Raw genomic sequence first — 21,806 nt, 5'->3', positions numbered from 1 at the left:
CGGAGGGTGAGAAGGGAATTTATTTTTATATATATATATATATATACATATATATTGTGTGTTTGTAACTTGTAAAAACAAAGAGACATTTTGCTACCTGGAGTTGGGCTGCAGTGAACAGAGTGTTGAGGTTTTGGTTCGTCCTCAAACTCCATCAGAAAATCGTCCCAGTCCTGGTCCACTGAACACAAACAAACCAGAAGAAAAATGCTGTTTGTAAAATAAATAAATTACTTACCAAGTGTGTTTTTGTGCTGGATAATTCTATTAAAACCAAATTTCCAAAAAAACAATGAAGTGAGGTCAATCAAAGCCACTTTTATTGAGAACCTCTGAACTCAAAGTGTTAAAGACTCTTCAGGATGTATAAATTAAATTGATCCATATTGTTTGATTTTGATTGATTTATTTTTGTTTCATTTCAGCTTTGTAGTCACACTTACGAGGGCAAATTAGGTCCACTGTAGACGGAAAAAACAGAAGCAAATAACATAAAAAAAATTCTAGAAATCATGGAAATTTCTGGGTTTGAAAAATAAAAAAACTTTCTAAAAACAAAATCACATAACTTATAAGATTAATCTCAGAAATTTTCCAGAAATAAATTTGGAAAGTTTCAAAACTCAAAAACTGTTGTTAAAAATTCATCAAACATTTTTGACTTTTGAAACTCAAACATTTTTTATGTTTTTTCCTAGAAAGTTTCTGAGATTAGGTTCAAAGGACTGAATTTGTCTCTAAAATGTTTAACTTTTGGAGCTCAGAAATTTTGGGTTCTTTTTTCAAGAAAAATTTTGCGATTAATCTCATAAATTTTCCAGTGGAAAAAAATGCAGAAAGTTCTGAGTTTCAAAAGCTGCAAATGTACTCATTGTTTTCTACCGGCGTCGTACTCTGTCTTTTTCGTGTTTTTTTCCTCGTTTCTGTCTCCCATTTAATGTTTTCTTTTGGTTCTTTGCTTCAGGAACTTTGAGGCGTTTCTTCTGGCGTTTACCTTGACTGGAAAGGAAAGGAGCGTCTCTCGCTGTGGAGTCTGCTGCCTCTTCTCTTTCCCAGGATAATCCTCCTTCTCCTCTCTTCTCACAGGAGATGAAGGCACAGCACTGGAAGGCGTAGGGAAGCTCCATCACCCTGAGGAGACACAACTCTCAGCATTTATTCCTAGAAACTGCAGAGTGGACAGAAAAAAACAGGCTAAGGAGAATCTAGGGACCCCACCTGACTCGTGGCAGATCTTCTCGGGGTATTAACTCCATCAGCTGATCGTTTCCCACCAGCCGAATGTGAGTTAAACTCTGCAGACCAGTAAGAGGCAGAGAGGACAGCTGATTGGACGACAGGTCACTGCAGACACAGAAAATGCTCCAGTTGTTCACACCAAAGTATTTCCATCATCAGTAATCAGATTTTACTGCTTAATGCTACTAACAAGGGCAGTTGAACCTCCTGAGAGGGCCTGAGGCAAAATCTTCTGATTTATTAAGGATCTAAATGCATCAGGTTTGTAAAAAGAGTCTCTGGTGTTGCAGAAAAACTCACAGTTTGGAGAGAGACGTCAGAGCAAAGAATGAGTTTGGCTTCACAGATGACAACCGGTTCCAGGATAAATCTCTACAAAAGGGATAAAATATCAACATCACACAAAGCTAACACAAGAATGAGGATTTATGGTTGGAGAACAGTTCAAAGGTCTTTGTCCTTCCCCCCCGTCGCAACTCAAACACCTTCAGCTTTCTCCTAGTTTCTTTAAAATATGATTTAAAAACAGTTCTCAGCTGTGGCTCCATTCAGGCTGCATGAAGTGAGCAGCACAGGATCAACATGTCCTTCTGAAAAGCATACGTCTGTCCCATGGCTGCATCGTACAACTTCTCCAACGTTTTCTGGGGCTGTAGCGGGTTGAGGTAACATCTCCATCTCTTGCATCACCAGCATCATTTTGCCTCTTGTCACTGGTGGCATCCTCTTCAGTGGACACATCATCATCATGAGAACCGTCTTCTTCAGCTGCGTTGTCAATCAACAGAGCCTTCCTTCCTGCAGTCTGCTTCAGGAGCCCCTCATGCTTCTCCTTTAGACTTCACCTGCTCCTGAAGTCGTTGGTCACCGTTTGAGTCTTCAGTGCACCGGTCACTCCATGAGCTTTTAGAGTCTGGGTCACTCTATAAGTCTCCCGAGTGCTGGTCCCCTGCTTCCAGCCTTTAAAGCCTCGGTCACTTCCTGCCATCCCTCCAGTCTTCACATCCTCTGGTCTTCATTCCCCTGGCATACCCAACCTGACACCCAGTCTGTAACTACCACACCTTTAATCCGTTTGTTGGCAGAATGATTTGAGAATGGCCCACCTCTCCATCAGCCCTCTCTCACTTGTTTTTGGTTTGTTTCATTCAACACATTTAAAATTTCATTTGAAATGTTTTACAGGTGTGGTGGCTGCATAAATCTGCTTCATATTTCCTCCATACGATGTTTTATCGTCAGCGTATTTTGTCAGTTTGGAATTTTTCTATTCTATTATCTTTTTGCTCATTTGCATTGCTTTTCCTGAAACGGAGAGCCTTGAATTCATTTAGGACAGACGGAGCAGCAGCAGCAGTCGTTCCTCTCCTCCCTCACTGACTTCATGGCAGCTGCTCCAATGACAAGCAGACCACCTTGATCAGCGGGTCCATTTGGAAGTACTTAAGGAGGTTAAGTTGGGTTCATGGGTCAGGATCTGAAGACTAATTAAATCTTCACAGTGTGTGTTCTTACAGCGAGCGAAGGGTCATCAGGCCGGTGAAGGTGTTCTCCCTCAGCTCCTCTATCTCGTTATGGTGGAGATCACTGCAACACAAAGATCAGCCACACTGTTTCCATTGCATCACTTTAAAATTTTCTACTTTAAAGCGTTTTCCTGGCTTCTGATTGGTCTTAAACAGACAACACTACTGCTAATTGCTCCCATGATGCCCAGCTGGATGTGTTTTACTGGTTGCTAAGGTAACCAGAGACTTGATAAATGTGCTGTACAGGTCTCAGAGGTTGACAAAAGTTGTTCCTTGCCCAGAAAAGAGAGATAAACTGCTTCATTAAAAGGAAATGAAGATAAACCTCACATCTTCTGGATGCTTTCACAGCCAGTGAAGCTTGGAAGAGTCTGGATCTTGTTATACGAGAGGTCGCTGCAGACACAAACACAGTTTCAGCCATCAGCAGCTGTCAGGGACGTCCAACGGTCCTTAAACGCAGCAGCTTGCTGCACATTACGGTGGAGAGGTTTGTTCTTCAACAGGATCAGCTAAACGATGAGTGTTGGGACGATAACGGACCGGTTGGTGTGGAGATGATGAGAAGACTTACAGCAGCTGAAGGTTTGGAAGCTGCTCACACATCGAACTGGGAAGAGACGTGATCCGAGCTCCAGTGATGGTCCTGAAAGCCCAAAGGGAAATGTGTCACATCTGTTTGAGAGAGCAGGAGCTGCAGCTGTAAAGTTCTGTTCCTGAAGACACTAAACCAGCATTTTAAACCGAAACGGAACATGCTGCAGTTCTAGACCCCATCTGGATGTCCTATTGACCAGCAGGTGTCTAAAAACATACTGGACTGCAGCTCTTCAAACTTAAAACATGATTTTAAAGATTTATCATTGGACTTTGGCTGCTTTTTCACTTTATCTCGGTCCTTTTCTCAGCTAGTCATGCTCAAAGTCTTGTAATCATCTTCAATAGCCTGAAACTATCATCATGTTGGAGAAGCTCCGTCACGTTGCATCTGACTTGGTTCATAATTTTTGGTTGAGGTGTTGCTAGACTTTGTAACCAAACAGCCAGACGGATATTCAAACAGAAGTGGCAAAAGCAAATGAGGTGGATTAGCAGAGTTTGCCAACAACTGATGCCATCATCTCTGCTGCCCGGATATTCAGCAACAGTCTTCAGTCAGAGGCTTCGACAGGCTGGTTGAAACACTGACTGCTACAGAAACCCAAAGCGATTCTTTACCTGGATGATACGAGTTACGACAAAATTACATTTTCTTTGGGATAAATCAAGTATTTTTGGAAAAACACCAATCATTGATGACATCAACTAATATGTACAGTAAAAATTATATAATTAACATTTTAAAAATGTTAATTTATGTCGGGGAATCAAATTGGGAATCAGGAACCGTTTCCTTTAACGAGTATTTTTTACAAATACTTCCTTCTGGAAATACTCAGAAAACATTTTGAGTCTTTGCTACTAATGAAATTCAGACAGAAATGTTTAATTCAGCCACATTTCAGGGTTTTCCATAACAACAAGTGAAGTTTATTCTAATAAAAGACATTTTCATTTTGTTCCATTTATTCAATTTGCTCAAAACTTTTAGGTGTGACAAGAAATGAAAATAAATCTGTGAAGGACCAACACTTGTTCACAGCCCTGTTGATTAGACAAAATGAGTTATAACAACATTCTGGGATCATTTAATGGAACTGGGTCAGACTGGGGCTGAAAGACACTGAAGGTCATTTTAAAGGCAGACAGTGGAAAAACGTGGGACGTTTTGTTTGGTTGCCGTTTGCATTTCCACCTACTGGTTACAGCTGAACACATACAACCTTCAGAAATGACTTTAGATGGAAAAATACAAGAAAATAAACTCTGCAAACGTGTTTATTATCACTTGGAAATTTGGCTTAGCAAAGGGAGGACAAAAGGGCTTTTTAATTTCAGGCTGAGCTGCAGAAATAATAAAGCTACAGCCTGCCAGATGGGATAATAACTGCAGTTTTTAATAACAACAGTTTGATTTGGAGTTCAGCTCTGAAAACACACAGTCAAGAGATGCTGCAACAGCAAACAGATATGAAACATTCCTCTGTGAGGGTGTGTGCGCGTCTTACAGGCTCTCCAGACCCTTGGTTCCCGACAGATCTGGAAACTCTGCGAGTTCTGCCGCACCGTTCAGAGATCTGGGAGAAAACCAGGCAGAGTTCAAGCTGAAAGAAGCGGATTTACGTTTAGGAAACACAAAATGTTCTGGCCGCCGGCGTTCAGTTTGAGCGTTACATTCTTTGTGTAATTAGCACCTGATTTAATGAGGCTCAAGCTAAATACCGAGTCACCCTAAGCCGACCTTCACTTCTCATCTGAGAGTGAAAGGAAAATAAATTTGACGGGATCCTCTGGCAGTGCAAAGAGAAATTCAATCTAGACTTTAAAAAAAATATTGATGCATAGAAGAAGAAAACACTTTGATCACAAACTATTATCAACCTGGTTTCTATTTTTATGGCCAGTAGGGGGCAGAGTTGGTTAGTAACTAGTTACATTTACTTAAACTACTTTTAGGAAAAAACAAGTGAGTAATGATATTATGAAGTATTTCTATCTTACTTCAGTAAAATTTGTGGATTTGAATGAAAAACAAACCAAACATTCACCAGACAGACACACACCTGCAGCTTTTGTTAAAGTTTCATTAGTTTTTTACTGAAAGAAACTGATATGGAAAAAATGTGTTATTTTTTGTTACTTGTATGAATTATTGTCATTTTTATCCTTAAAATACCAAAATTTCCACTTAACTTTATACTTTTAAATATTAAATTATTGATACTATTCAGAACTTGAGTAGACTTAACTAAATATTTTTCACTCTCGTGTAGAAAATGTTGAAGTACTGCGTCTCTAGTCGGGGGCAAAAGAAATGTCACTCGTTCAGCTAAACCCAAAGCCACATTTTCACTTATTGTCCTACGTTGGACTAAAGTTTCTGAATAAGAGGGACAGAAGAAATTAATTTAAATCCCCCAAAGGTCAAAATTCTGACTTAGAAAGTCAAACTGAAAATCCAATATGGCCGTAGTTTGTGTATAATGTAACAAAATTAATTTATCTTGTTTCTCCGCTCTTTTTTGAAGGGAAGCAAAACAGTTTTCTGTAGAAACATTTAAAATCTAAAGTTTCCCAACTATTATACATACTTTAGTTTAGAAAAAGAACTATGCTAAAACAAAACATAGCCTCAGATTAGCACCACCTGATGTGCTAGCAGCTAATGCCTGCTAACTCCCAGTCACTGCGCTAATATTGAGCTAATCCAGCAGAATTTGGACGAACAGCTTAGATAATTTTCACATTTATTTATTGTTTTTGGAGGACAGATCTGGGAATGATGTCTCACCAGTCACACCTGACAGGTTTAGCTCTTTGTTTTGGTCACCGACGAGGCTAACTGCAGTTAGCAACACACGCACACAATGACACTCCTCTGCAAATGCGTTCCCTGAAAATGTGGACTGCTATGTGCGACACACACAGACTGAAGTGAAAATAAACATCTTATTACTGGAGCTACTGCCACTTTTTCCTTCTCAGAAACTTTGACTTTATTTTTAAAAGCTAATTCAATCGTTTTAACTGATTTGGGTGAGAGTGTGTTTTCCTCACAGCGTCCGAAGCTCTGGAAGGTTCTGGAAGGCCGACCGACCCACAGACTGAATTGGATTGTCATAAAACAATCTGTCAAACAAAAACATGTTTGTTGTTTGTTAGGCAAATAAACTACAACTGTTATGTCTATTATAGATGAAAAAAGGAGTACATTTCTCTCAAAACATTCAGAAATGTTGAAATTAATCTCAGAAATTTTCTAAAATAAATAAATGAATTAAAAAATAAAAATAAATCTGAATTTCAAAAGTTGAATATTAATCTAAAAAATGCCCTAGAAATAAAAACAAGACAAGAAAATTTCTGAGCTAAAAAAGTCAAACATTTGAAAGAAAAAGCTCAGAAATGTTGAGACTAATCAGAAATTTTCTAGCAAAAACTTAGACATTTCTGGGAATTTTCTTAGTTTCAAAAGTCACATTTTCTGAGATTAATCTGAAAAATTCTGACTTTTGGAAATTTTTTTGGATCTCAAATGTAAAAGGTTTTTCTATAAAATTTCTGATATTTATCTAAAATTTTATATTTCTGGCAGAAGTTTAAACAAAATCAGAAAAACAGATTTTTTGATGCAATTTCTTAATAAATCCAGGTATAAAAGAAAAAATAGGGATGCCTCAATGTGAATTTGGGCTGAAATCCATTATTAATATAAACCAATGACTAATGGGAAGCTAAGCGTTTTCTGGGTCGTTGGTACCTACAGGGAGATCAGAGACGGGTTCCCAGTGAAGGCTCGCTCTGGGATGGACTGGATGCTGTTGCTGTGAAAACCTCTGAAAACAGAGACAAGAGAAATTATATTTTATATTTATCTTTTCTTTCCTGAATAGATTCATCATTTTTTAAATAACTGAACTTGGTGCTTTTGCACACAATGTTCTCTAGTCAGAAAGTTCAGACTCACAGCTCTTTGAGGTGGCTGAGTGAGCGGATGGCTGTAGGAAACTCAACCAGGCTGTTGTAGTTTAAATCCCTGATTAAAAAAAGACAAAAAATATTTACCAGACAATTATTTCTGCTGTTAGGACACTCGATTATGTTTGTCAGGTTGATTATGATAAATAAAACTGATAATATGTAGAAAGTGTCTCCAAGCTAATGTTAGCGTCACACAACCACATTATAAAGGCTGGAGGAGCATTTTCACCAATCTGGTGGTTTAATAACAGATTAAAATCAATACATCTGTTGTTGAGCTCATTTATCTATTTATTTAAAAATGTAGAGGCAAAAATGTTTCTGAATTGAAAATTTCATTTTGTTGATATATGGTTTTCAAATAAAATGTGATTTACTTTTAACTAATTAATATAGTATTACAATATTAAGAGCATTGTAGATAGAAAAAAGGTGTACAGGCCCGCTCAGAAAAATCTCAAATTGTGTAGAAAAACAAGATTTCTGAGTTTGAAAAATCAAAAACTTGCTAGAAAAAAATCATAAACAGATTAATCTCAGGATTTTCTAGAAAAAACACTGAGATTTGAGTTTGAATAGTCAAAAACATTCTAGAAAAAAGTTGAAATTTCCAAGTTTCAAAAGTCAAAAACTGGCTAGAAAAAACACAGAAATTGAGACAAAATTTAAAATATTTCAAGAAAATACATGACAATTTCTGATTTTTGGAAAATGAAAATATTAAACTTTTGAAACTCAGAAATTTCCATGTTTTTCTCTGAAAATTTCAGAAATTAATCTCAATTTCAGACTTTTTCTAGCAAATTTACTGCCTACAATAACCCCAACACGCCGTTGTAAATTATAAATCCTGCAATTAAAAACACCAATTATGTTATGCCTTACTGAATAAACAACCAAATTAACAAAAAAAGGGAATTTATAGCCCATTAATAACAGAACCAATAATGTTGCCTGTAAAGTGAAAAACTGGCAACGCCTCCAATAATTTCCACCACCTGTTCTAAATTTAGACGGATCGTCTTTAAGCAGTAAAAGTCAAAATCTTTTGGAAGCCATGTCTTCATGTTCTGAACAACAACAATAATATGGCATTTCTAAATCTTGGAGTGGGTTGGGAATTGTGTAACAACCCAGTGTTGGGTTCCTGGTACTCTGGCCTTGTAAAGTTCTGTTAGACTGTGTTTGTGTTCTGCTACAACAAGAGTCCGATTCTCCTGACAGAGACAATAAAGGCCAATCTTATCTCATCTTATCATTATCTTGTTTTATTGCCTCTTTATTATCTACTACATGCTGGTCCTACCAAATCTCCAACAGAGTCATAAGTTATTGACCTCTAGAACAACAAAAGGCTGAATTGTGAATTGAAACTTATTGTACCTTTATAATAGAGGTAAATTAGGACAGTATGTACCGCGTCAAGCTATTAGAGGAAATCAAAAACAGTTTCTTCAACATTTCCATTTGAGTCAACACTGAAAATCCAACATCTTGACTGATTTTATGAGAATCCTCTAGACAACGGACACAACATCAACGTGTAAGCAGCATAGATTGGAATTGCTTTATGTGGGAATGATGGAGTGAAAAAACAACATCTCCACTTAAAATGTCACCATTACATTGGGAATCCTTCAAAATATTCATAATAAAACAAGAATTTCACAAATATACAGGAACTGTCAGTTTTACACTTGAAATCTATAAATAATCTTGGATATGATTATTGGAATAAAAGACCTTGTGTTGAATGGAGTTAGCATGTCAGACCAAAAATGGAAAATATCCATTAAATTGGCACCTGTATCATCTCTGCACTGCAGATTGTGTTTCTAGCTGAGATTGTCGGCTTTACTGAAGTCTAGAAAAGGAAACTTCATGTCTAAGGCTGTTTTCACACCTGATCGTCCCGTATAACCGGATCAATTGGGATCAAAATGGCAACATTTTCAGCTGCTGTGGTTCTCTTCCTCACTGCGAGTTAAACCTAAACATTTTGAAGAACCTGTTCCCCTCCTAACCTGCTGGGGCGCTACGCCAAGAACCACTGAAGGAAACGACACAGACACTGAGCGCAACTTTGGATTTTTACAATGGCACTTGTAGACTGAAAAACAAAAGTAGTAAATTAAAATTGAAAAGCTAAAATGTTTAGATTAATCTCAGAAATTTTTTAGAAAAATGTTGAAATGTCTGATATCCAAATGGCAAAAATTTGTGAGAAAAAAACCAATTTGACTTTTGGTTTGAATGCATATGTGAACGGCAAGCGGACGGGAGACCAATCTAGAAGCTGGAAGTGGACTGCAGTGCAGAGCATTCTGGGTAAATACAACCAAAAGAAACCCATTAGCCTAGCGGTAGCGGGAGAAATGACTCGTGATCTTTGGACAAAAGAGAAATGCGACTCTGCTCCATTTTTGTTTCCATTTCGTAAAGAAGGAAGTTTCGGTCAGTGTCTTCTTCAGAGGTTTTTGTGTCGTTTCCTTCAGTCGTTGTTGGTGCAGCGCCCCCACAGGCCAGGAGGGGAACAGGTTTTTCAAAGGGTTTGGTTGGTTTGACTCAGTGCAGCATGAAGGGGAACCACAGCAGCTGGAAATGAAACAAATGTTGCAATTTGGTCCAAAATCCAACCGAATCTACTGGACTATCAGATAGGAAAGCAGCCTAAATGTTGTGATAGAAACTTGAGTTTGCTCTAATTTAAGCAGCGCAAACAAAAGCTCTACTTAAATGATCATTATCTGTAAACTTTATCTTTACATTGTTATAAAAGCTTCATCATGGTGTCTTTTCGCAACGTGGATGTTGCATTTATTTGGAAGCTAATACAAGAATCACCATCTTCTTCTATAAATTAGACAACCCAGGAAGTTGATCTATGAAACGATGATCGGGGTTTGGCTTTGAAGAGCCTTTTTGTGTTTTCTGTTTCCATGTTAATTAAGGTAAGAACAAACTCTGCATCGGGAAAAACAGATGACTGTTGCCTCAAATATGAAATGACCATCTTTACGATGCGTTTGGGTGGAAATTTCAGGCTTGGAAAAAATTTCATGTGAACGTTTTGTTTTTCCAGCTTCATGTTTTGCTTTAATCTTTTTTGTTTTGTCTTTTAACTTTATTAAAGAAACATTTAACTGTCCCTCCTTCCTCCTCTCTTCTCTTTCATCACCAGTAGAGACTAGAGCATTCCTCGAGTCCACATGTGGCTTCAATTAGCTCCTCTCATCCATCTCTGGGATGCAGGTGGCTGCTCCACAGACACACACAGCTACTCACAAGCTCCCACATTGTGAAAATACCATTAAATTGAAATTGTTTCAGTCTGGTTCTGAGCATGAGAGTCCATGTGTGTGTTCAGAGAATCACTGCTAACAATAGTCGAGCTGCGTTCTTTCCAGAGATCTTTTTATGGAGTTTGGAAGGTTGTGATTGTTGACGACTTAGAGATCCACAAACCGTTTGAAGATGTAGGTTTTCATCACGTTTTATTGTAAGCGGATTAAATTTAACGAAAACTGAATCAAGTGCAGGTGGAGCAGTAATGTGTGTGTCGCCGCCTGGTTTTATGTCCATTTTCATACCTTGTTGCTTATTTCAACTGGAGAGCGTCGTAGTGAACGGAAAAAATAAGTAATCACATTTTGTGAGGATAATTTGTGCAATTTAGTACTTTATATTTGGACCACATTAAAAATTAGTCCAGAAAAAAAGAGTCAAACAACAACTTTACAAATTGGGAGCTATTTGTAAAGTTAAAGTGAAAAATTCATCCATCCATCCACTTTCTTTACACCCTTGTCCCTCAGTGGGATCGGGAGGGTTGCTGATGCCTCTCTCCAAATTTACAGCAATAATTTGGGTTGTTTCACTTCTAATGTTTAAGTTTTATTTTCACTAAGTTATTCATTTATAAAGCTAAATTTATGCTCAATTAGCAGGGTTAGCTTCAAAGTAAATATTTAGCTTTAAATTAACTATTTTGTTCGAAGCTAAATATCTAGTTACCATAATTAATTAGCACCAACCTAAACATTTAGTTTACAGCTAAACATTTAGCAAATATTCAAATTCACTGGCTGATAACAGGAAAAGAACTACCAAAATAAAAGTTTTATCTGAACCCCTGCTGGTTTTACTGATCTTGTCTCCTGTTCGTAATTTTCTTTTCTCTCGATATGCAGATTGTGAGCTAACAATGTAGCTTGCTTGATAAATATCCAGTTAGCTGGTAAACTAAATATTTGGTTTGGTCCTAAAAAATTACATGGAAACTAAATATTTAGTTTATAAATTAAATATTTAGCTTTGAATTAACTATTTTGTTTGAAGCTAAATATCTAGTTACCATAATTAATTAGCACCAACCTAAACATTTAGCTAATATTCAAATTCACTGGCTGATAACAGGAAAAGAACTACCAAAATAAACGTTTTATCTGAACCCCTGCTGGTTTTACTGATCTTGTTTCCTGTTCGTAATTTTCTTTTCTCTCGATATGCAGATTGTGAGCTAACAATGTAGCTTGCTTGATAAATATCCAGTTAGCTGGTAAACTAAATATTTGGTTTGGTCCTAAAAAATTACATGGAAACTAAATATTTAGTTTATAAATTAAATATTTAGCTTGCCAACTAAAATATATTTTGGAGCTAAATATTTTGTAAATTAAATATTTAGCTTTCTAACTAAATTGATAATGACATTTAGCTTGTAACTAATTTTTTTAAGGCAGCTGGCTGAACTATTTAGGGAAATCATAATAAAGGGATCTGAATGCAAATGCACACTTTTCAGATTTATGATTTGTAGAAAAATGAGAAAATAATGCATGATTTTCCTTCCATGTTACAATTATTCACTAGTTCCGTCGAATAAAATGCCATTAAAACACACTGAATGTTGCGTCTGTCGTGTGATGACTTTGATTTTAGTTTTGGCTTCGGTTTTTCCTTCCCAGATTCTTGAATAAATTAGTTTATTCTTGATTTGCTGCTTCCTGAGAGACGTCTGCGTTTGGTTTCTCCTCTCAGCTGAAATCAGCCTGAGCTGAACCAACACGGCTGAATTAATTAATCCCCGTTTCCGTTTGCTTCTCCCCGTTTGTGTTTGTAGTTTTGGGCGAGCATCAGAGTGCGCTGCGGTTTATTATGGCTGATTGTACAGGTATACAGCCTCCCGACTCGCACATAAACACATGCGGCCCGTCTGTGCATAATTAAGATTAGCATAGAGGCCGGGCCACACACAGCGCACATTCTGCTCAAGTATTTCCAGAGCAGCGTTTAAACCTGAAAAATTTCTGTACACACACACACACACACACACACACACACACACACACACACACGCATTCCTAGGACGACATATAAATACACTAAATCACGCTCGTTTACATCCTGGCTCCTCAGTTATTTTCTGTAAATACGCCTTACAATAAGTAATTATTTGATTTGGGAAAGAAAAACACATGTGTGGTGATATAAATCAGCGAATTATTCGTCTGATTTATTTTCGTTTTTCATCATCAAGGCCGTTGCTGTTCTGTTTGATGACAACAAGAAGCCAACCAGGCAATAAATTCACTTTTACAGTAAAAATGACGGATTTACAAAGATGTGGGCTGGAGACGGTTTTGGTGCCCTTTCCAGTAAGAAAAAAATATTTTAATAATGCAAATTTATTAGTATGAACTGTTTTATTGCTGGCTAAATTTGTTAACTAGCCAAAAACCTCAATATTCCCCCAAAGAAATCAGTTATAATTTCAGAATTTTCAAAATATTGAATATTGTTTATCTTCATAAAAATCATGAAACTGTTTATTATTTTTGACCATTTAATGCAACAGCTCACTCACTAAAAGATTTTTAATGCTAAATATAAAGCAGAGATGCGAACAAATAACTTTTCTTTTGATTGGGATTTGAATCATAGTTCTGGTGAAATGATAATATTTGAGGAGATGTAAGGAAACTTTTAAAATCCTAAACAAAAAGAAACAGAACCAGACATTTTATCTAATTTACACTTTATTATGTTGTAAATAAATTATTTTCACCTCCAGTTGTTTTAAATTCAGACAGAGTTCATCTGTTCTTGATTGTAGATACTGAATTTTTCATTCACTTTTTCTGGGTTTAATGTCAATTTTTGTATTTTTAAACCCTGATTTTCAAATTTGGGTAAAGCTGAATTCTACCACAGCACATTCGGCCCAATGTGGCCATGGAGTCAATTTCAGAAAAATAAATAAATAAATTTCTAGGTTAATTTCATACAGTCACAGGAAAAAAAACTATTGTAAATTTTCAAGAAAGAATAAAGAATTTTTCCATGATTAAAGGCATAAAAAGACATTCTGACATTGTAATGTCCTGTGATATAGCAACATCTTCAGTCTGTTATTTGTAATTTGGTGAATATCTAATCTTTCCATTAAGATTTAAGAGATTTTTCTGACAAAATCTGAGAATGTCTTACCTTTAATATCATAAATGAATGTCTAATCAGAGAAAATTAATGTTTTTTTCCTGCAAACGAATCACTTTTTGGACTTTTTACTTGAGAATATATAAAATAAATTTTAAAAATTGCTGCAATTCAGTCAGATATCTGTGTTTTAGTCTTTCACTGTCGGAATGTTATCAGAAAATTAAATTAACTCTTAATTTAGAACAAGATTAGCAGAGTTAGCGCTTCATGCTGATGTTTTCTGACCAGTTCAAAGTGAATCTGTTCAGAAAGGCTCCCTGGGTCGGACATGAACCTGGAGAAAACCTTGTTTCAGAACAAAAATCTGCCTCCATGACCCCGACTTAACCTTTCTGCTGGAACTTGTCATCACAAACAAAACGCACAGACAGAAACTCACAGCGTCTCCAGACTGTGGAGTCCGTGGAAGCAGTTGTTGCCCATGGAAACGATCCTATTGTTGTTGAGATGCCTGCGGAGAGAGCGAGAGAAACTGATGGACTAATGAAGCGGACAAAGAGTGTGTATGTGTCTTTTTAAAAGGGGCCCTGAGGCCTCTCAAGAAGGCTTTTTTTCCCCTTTAGGTAATTTAATGCAAATTAGCTTCAAGCCGATTGGACAAAAGGAATGACAGCGGACTTCAATGACGCCGCTCTGAATGCCATCGCACGGACACAAACGGGGAGTTTGCATGTTATTAAAGAGCCAACATGGACAGACAGGGACAGCGCGGATCAACAACATAACACAGATATTTATATTTGATTTACATCAATATAGACCATGACAACTAGATTAAAACCAAAAACCAATGAAATGCTGAATAGTTTAAGATTTTATAGGTCTCCATCAGGATAACATTAAGAATTTAGTCATAGATTACATAGATTCTTTACAAAATGTAAAATATTTCAGCCATTTATTTTGCATTTTGCAGAAATTAGTGCATTAAAGCAGCACTGTAAAATAAAACATACTTTAATAAGAGAAATGTGCCATTATGTCCTAAAGAATCATGGGGAAAACATTTGTTTGGCCACTGACATTCTTCAGTCACATAGTGCTGCATCAAAGCATTTTCTTTAAAAGGTTGAGTGGAAGGAAAAACTATTAAATGCAAGTGATGCTGAAACATAATTTATGCTAAACTTGCTAGCATAACTTGTGTTTTGGCGTAGGTTCCACTTTAGCATTAGCTAAAAATGTAAGTTATGCTAAAACATGTAATCTGTTTTAGCATAACTTACATTTAACAAATTCCATTTTGCGTAACAATTTGCTTAAGCATAAAACTTAAGCTATAATAGACTTTCTAGCAGAACTTTATGACATTTTGTTTTAGCATAAAACTTTAGTTATTAAAATCTTGCCAACATAGAGCTTCATTTATAACAAAACATAAAACGCAAGTTATGACGAACTTGCTAGCATAACTTTTCTTTGGCATAAGTTTCACCTTAGCTTCAGCTAACGCTAATACGTAGATTAAGACAAAACAGAGATTCTGTTGTAAGACAACTTCTATTTAACATACATTTCATTTCGCATCAATTCCATATGACAAAATGTATAATTGTTCTGTTTTGTGATAAAACAGAACTTATGATAAATTTGCTAGTGTAGCTCAATTTATGCTAAAATTTTGTTTTAGCATAAAGTGCAAGTGATGAGCAACTTTTTAGCACAATCGTCTTTGACAAAAATGTTGTATTGGCATAAAACTTGAGTCATGACAAACCTGCTAATGTAACGTCCTTTAACAAACATTTTGTTTTAACATGAAATATAAGTTATGAAACATTTGCTAGCATAGCTTTGTTGTAGCATTGTGGTTTTTGCATTTTGTCCTTCTGGGCCACCATTAAAATGCATATTATTAACTTTGGAGAAAATGTAACTCTATATTTAACATGAAAGAAAAACAGAAGATGTATTGCAATGTCCAGTATTACTCTGAAAGCAGCTGCAACCACAGGCTGCAAAATAAAACATTACATTTTTAATTCTCTTTCTGTACGTACAGCACCACCAGGCGGCCCAGCTTGCTGAACGCGTGGTCAGGGATGTGGGCGATGTGGTTGAGGGCGAGCGTCATTGCCTGCAGGGTCGGCAGCTCTCCGAGAGCCTTCACTGGCACCTCTGTTAGAGCGTTGTCATCCAGCCAGAGGTGGCGAAGCGAGCGCAGACCGAAGAAACAGCCAGGCGGAACGCCGGAGATGTGATTCGCATCCAGCCGGCTACGAAAAACAAACAACATAAAAGGAATTAGGAGACTTCTTATTTTGTTCCTGATAAGTCTTTCTGAAAGTGTCTGAGTAGTTTTATGTTGTTGTGTTTCCTGTGATTATCATAACTTTTCTTTTCAAGTCCAAAGTCAAACAAGAGGCGTCATTTAAAGTGGTGTCACAAACAAACAGAAAACCTTTTCAAGCCCTGCTAGAAGAGGTCTGTGTCCACGAAATAAAAAGCTTTGCTAAATTTGAAGTAGTTTAAGAGGAAAATTAGGCATCAAGTGTTTGACCATGAGAGGAATGATCGGCAGCTGGTTCGAGAGCCTCTTCACCAGCCAGCAGCCTCTCCGGTCCAACTAAAGCATTTTAATTAGCTCACACTGACTGCTCAGAGTGTTTAAGGAGAAACGTATTCAGCAGGAACACAAACGAAAATATAAATTTACAAACTCTAAATAATTATCCTCAACTCTTTTCTTCCTTTAGAGATTTTTCTAATTGTTTTTGTAGCATTATTGCTGGACAAGGCAAAGAAATTCAGAAATTCTGGAAATTTTACGTATCCATTTAGTTTTGAATTTCTTTATATTTTAGCTAAAGTTTAGACAACATCTGAAAAATAAAATTTATTTAGCCTGAAAGAATGATCTGCTTTTCACAGAGGCTGACAGGTGCAAATACAAAGGAAAGTGCAAAATGTGCTTCAAACATGAAAGATGAAAAAGAACAAACAAAAAACTCAAAAACAAATATAACAGAAAAACGCTGCAAAAAATGCTTTAACCTACATATTAGTGCCATTATAAATAAAAAATAGTAACACTTTCACAAAAAAAATCTAAAAAATTTTGAGTTTAATCTTTAAAAAAATTTCTACAAAAAACTTGGAATTGTCAAAAAGTTGAAGATTTTCTAGAAAAAAAAAATAATTTTAAGTATCTCAGAAATCATTGAGAAATATACATATCAAGTTTTGAGTTTCAAAAGTCAAAAATGTTCAACATTTGGAAATTTCCAAGTTTTTTCAGAAGTCAAAAATATTTTACTTTTCAAAAGATTTTTGTACAAAATGTCTGAGATTAATCTCTGAAATTTTTGCATTTTTTGGATAAAAATTTACTCTTTTTTTACCTACAATGAAAAAAATATTAGTCCATCATAATATATGGTAAAATTTTGTTGTTTTTCCCTTTACATTTCAGTTATTTACAGGAAAAGGCTAAATTAGATCGGTAAGAAAGAGTAAATTTTAATTTATTTTTAAAATGTTTTATTGCTTAAAATAGCTCTTTGTCGCTAGTGGGGTTAAGAACTCAAAAGCAAGTGTTTAAATTTAGGTGAAGGTGCTGCAGCTTTAATTTTATAAATAATGTCAGTGAATGGATTATGGTTAGAATTATGTGCTTTTCTTTATTAATCCGGTTCTGTCTCTTAGGTTTATATAAACCCAGCAGGGCTTTCATTAGGCCGACCTGCAGAAACATGTGGAGTGCATTGTGTCTGTCTGAGTGTCCATCCTAACAATGACTCCTCTGTTCGGCCACAAAGAGAGGAGAAGGATGGGACTTCACATAATCGTCCATCAGATAAATTAGAGACCTTAGTCCTAAAGACATCTCCATTCTTAAACCCCCTATTTGAACACACACGGCTACAGTTTCAGTATAATTACTGTGTATCATCAGGCTGAGAGTACACACTGTCTGGACTGGACTACATACGTTATCGCATGTGTGTGTGTGTGTGTGTGTTGGGGGGGGGGGGGATCCATTCCAACAGAGTAAAATGAGACAGGATGAGTGTGTGTGTGTGTGAGTGAGTGAAACAGGCGACCACTAGGGAGCATCAAAGCTGTCGGCTTACCCAAAATATTTCAGACAGACATTTCATAAATTCATTAAAATAAAAGGAACAAGATAAAGATAAGACAAATATTTACTAAGCCGCCAATTCGGACATATTTCCAAAGTTGGTTGCTTGGCTGAAGTCACAAAACGCAACAACAGCTCTTCAAAGCGCAGGTTCGTAATGAGTAGCGGTTAGCATTAGCCGAGATGCTAGCGGTATTTTAATCTCCTACCTTTTTGGCACGTCGAAGCATCACTTTGGTGTATTTCGCTCACCCCAGTCCTTTTTCACCTCTGCTAAGTTTGGATCGTTTTAATGGGGTTAGGTGTTCTTAGGATTCCTCCGGAGCCCGTTCACTATGGCGGCCATCACGATGACGCTCAAACCGGAAGCGACTTACCAACTCAACCTTTCCGTTTGCTCGATTCGAGAACCAAAGAGCCAAATCTGTGAAAATTGCTTAATTTTATTCAGTAATTTATGTTTTAGACTCAGTTCGAAAGTGGTGCTACATTCTTTTTTTTGTCTCATTAAATGTGATTTTGTTGCCAGAAATGTTTTCTATAAAAATGTACAGTTGCCTTGATAAATAACGTCGGCTCAATGTGACGTCACAGCTAGCTAATGGCTAGTTTGTTATGCAAATAAAACAGCGTTATGTAGTCTAAGTTTAACACTTAAGATTAGCAGTAAGGTTAAAACAAAATAAAATACATTTCCATATTTTCATATATTACTAATAGTGTCAATTATAGGTGATATAAGAATTGTATCCTCTGAAAAAATATAAAATTATGGCTATTTTTAACTCATTGTTTTGAACTTTAATCAGTAATGGATCTCTTTTTGAATCAATGTTTTTTAGTTTTCTAATATCTACAAAGAACTGTAAAATTACTCTTAATTTTGACTTTTTATTATCTGTGTGAACCTAAAAGCCTCGATTGTCACTTTGCTGCTGTTACACCTGAATTTTCTCATTATGGGACAATAATTCAATTATTTTAAAATAAATGCTTAACTTATTACTATAATATAAGTTTAAAAAACATTTAATTTCCCTTTAGGATTAATAAAGTACTTTTGAATTTGAAATTGCACTTCTATTCTTTCTATTCTATTCCATCTTTCAGATTAATTTGCAATGTAATCTCAGAAAATATTGAAAAGTGTTTTTGATTTTCTTTTATACAGTTAGCTTCATTATATACTAAATCAGGTCTTTGAATCTCTTAATAGAAGAATTTAGAGGTAAATTTTAATATTTGTTAACCATTTTTGTCTGGTAATTCAAATATATTTTTCCAAGTAACATCTTAGTGTGACATAGCATAGCACTGCATAGCATTGCATAGCATTGCATAGGATTGCATAGCATTGCATGGCATAGCATAGCATAGCATAGCAAAGCATGCTTCTTTTCAAACAGAACTGATTCTTGTACTCATTACTTGTTTCATTGTTTTTAAAAACCCATTTGAAAATAAATAAATAAAATATAAACAGTATAGCGTAGCATAGGATATCATACCAATCCGACCCGAGGCATAAACATTAAAAAGTTTCCAGGAAATAATATCTCTTAATCAAACCATCACATAGCATAATGTACAAACTTGTTATCAAAGAAAAAACATAATGTATTGGCATCTGACTCATTTTTAAAGGATTAAATTAGAATTTATCTTACAGAGACTGCAGGTTGTGAAGGTTGGTGAATGCTTCAGCAGGAACTGATCTCAGCTGGTTGTTCTGTAGCATACTGTAAAAGCAAAATAATATCATATTATTGGACTTGTAAATATTTGCAGTAATCAGAAGAGTTGCAGTGCAAACATCTGGGAGCTTACAGCACTTTGAGGTTGTAGAGGCCGCTGAACGCTCCTCTGGGGATGAAGGACAGATCGTTTCCTGCCAAACGTCTGAGAGACAAAAAGAGATTCTGATGACTTTGGTAAGATTTTCTATAAATGTTTATCATTTTATATCATAAAGAGAAAAATAAAGAGAAGATCAATGGAGATTTATTATAGAAAGAGAAACTGAAGCTTCAGGGTTTACAAAATACTGAAAAACCAAAAGAATCACTGGATGATCAGAATGATGGAGTTTTACATCAGAACATCCAACCAATGATTCATCCAACCATTTGTTCATCCAGCCATACACCCAGTCAACCATCCAACCAATTATCCATCCATCCGACAATCATCCATCCATATGTTAATCCATCCAACCAATCATCCATCCATTCATCCACCCATCCATTTGTTCATCCATCCATGTAAATACAACATATTTACTGCAGTAACTCGAGTCTCTTTCTTTCCTTTCACTATTCTGCCCCAGTCTATGCTGGTTTGCCGTTTGTGGTTGGAATGTGAGAAAATGTGAAACAGTTCAAGGGTATAAATACTTAAGCAAGGCACCACATCGTTAGGAGCTCTGACTTTGAGCCAGGTTCTAATTTCTGTGTTTGCAAAGTGTGCAAGAATCTCTCGGCGAGTCTCGACTTCCAAGCCCTGCAGAGTAAAAACCCGGCGGGAAAACGAATCCTCCAGGTCTGTTTGTTTTCCAGAGGCCACGCAGAGTTCAGCCTCCCTGCGTGCCTGTGGTGTCCTATCGCCGCCGTGACGTTTCTGACGCCGCGGCGACAAATATCACACACACACAGCTGGCAGCGGAGCAGAACAGCGGCCAGAGTCATGTTCAGGTCTCGGTGAGGTCAGGCCGTCTCTCCCAGCTGCCTCGCTGCCTTTTAATTTAGTCCGGTCGGGAAAACGTTCGTACGCGACGCAGCGCTGCTGGGAGGTGAGGAGAGATGAGATTACATATCGCATCCTCCAAGATATTCGAGCTCCTCGCCTGCTCAGACACCCAAACTTCAGACATAATCCATCTCAGCCCGCCAGGCACTGACCACACATCAGATCTGATCACACAACACAACACAGAGTGTGCAGAATTACAAAAAACTAATATTTACCACTGCTATCCAGATAACATCTGATCCGAACCTCTGTTTTATAGCTGACCAATTTTTTCTAGTAAATTATTTTTTTAGCCCTGCAGTGGCTAAAAAAAGATTTTTAACCCAGAAATCTAACTGACTGAGTAAAAATAGACAGAAAATAACCTGAAATAGAGAGAAAATTACAGTATAACAAGCGTACAACACATTATAGAGACAAAAATAAACACAAACACATAAACTGAGGAACAGAAAGAGAGTCGGGTGGTGAAACTGGCATCAAATAAGAGCAACCAACCACCAACACATGGAAATGCATGAAAAGCAACACAGAGGCTGAAAACAAATTACAACTAAAATGGTCATAAAAAAGGTTCATTCTGACCAAATAAAATCACAACAAATGAGTAGAAAACAGAGGATTAGGGCCACACTAAGAAAAAACCAAAATTACAAGGATAAAGTCACAATAATAGGATAGTAAACTCAAAACATTACAGCAATAAACTCCTCATACTATAAGAAAAATCATAATACTTTGAGAATAAATTAATAATAATAATAAAATGAGGATAAAGTCATAATATTTCTAGAATAAAGACAAATTATTCTGACTTTATTGTAGAAAATATGACTAAATAATAAATATATTGAAAAATAATCTATTAAACTGTTTCAAAAGAATAAAAAACCTGGTTCTGCTGGACATTTAAGGGAAGTTTTTCCTCTCCACTGTCACCACAACCTGGTGAAGCCGCAAAACAAAACCCTGAAGAAAACCAACGGGGTTCCTTAAGGCAAGGGGTGTCCAAAGTACGGCCCAGGGGCCATTTGTGGCCCTCAGAACGATTTTAGGAGGCCGTTGATCACATTTCAAAAACAGATTAAATTTGGTTTGCCAGGCAGTTGGATGCAGATTCACATTTA

The 21,806-nt window shown here is 36.4% G+C and overlaps 1 protein-coding gene across 1 annotated transcript in view; it reads right to left on the bottom strand.

Moving 5' to 3' along the window:
- The window catches only part of LOC103154272 (leucine-rich repeat-containing G-protein coupled receptor 5A), a 41,020-nt gene that overhangs the window by 3,574 nt on the left and 15,640 nt on the right, over positions 1-21,806 (bottom strand). Inside the window, exons 3-17 of the mRNA XM_007575488.2 lie at positions 19,759-19,830; positions 19,599-19,670; positions 15,851-16,066; positions 14,230-14,301; positions 7,336-7,404; positions 7,133-7,204; positions 6,426-6,497; positions 4,877-4,945; positions 3,343-3,414; positions 3,099-3,164; positions 2,755-2,826; positions 1,540-1,611; positions 1,219-1,344; positions 995-1,131; positions 98-181 (exon numbers count right to left, since the gene is read on the bottom strand). Of these exons, the coding sequence (XP_007575550.1) occupies positions 98-181; positions 995-1,131; positions 1,219-1,344; positions 1,540-1,611; positions 2,755-2,826; positions 3,099-3,164; positions 3,343-3,414; positions 4,877-4,945; positions 6,426-6,497; positions 7,133-7,204; positions 7,336-7,404; positions 14,230-14,301; positions 15,851-16,066; positions 19,599-19,670; positions 19,759-19,830 (1,343 nt within the window). The remainder of the gene's footprint in view (positions 1-97; positions 182-994; positions 1,132-1,218; positions 1,345-1,539; positions 1,612-2,754; positions 2,827-3,098; positions 3,165-3,342; positions 3,415-4,876; positions 4,946-6,425; positions 6,498-7,132; positions 7,205-7,335; positions 7,405-14,229; positions 14,302-15,850; positions 16,067-19,598; positions 19,671-19,758; positions 19,831-21,806) is intronic.

Source organism: Poecilia formosa, unplaced genomic scaffold, assembly GCF_000485575.1.
Source record: "Poecilia formosa unplaced genomic scaffold, Poecilia_formosa-5.1.2 Scaffold379, whole genome shotgun sequence".
NCBI classification, from domain to species: Eukaryota; Metazoa; Chordata; class Actinopteri; order Cyprinodontiformes; family Poeciliidae; genus Poecilia; species Poecilia formosa.
This window is presented reverse-complemented; position numbering and strand designations above follow the sequence as displayed.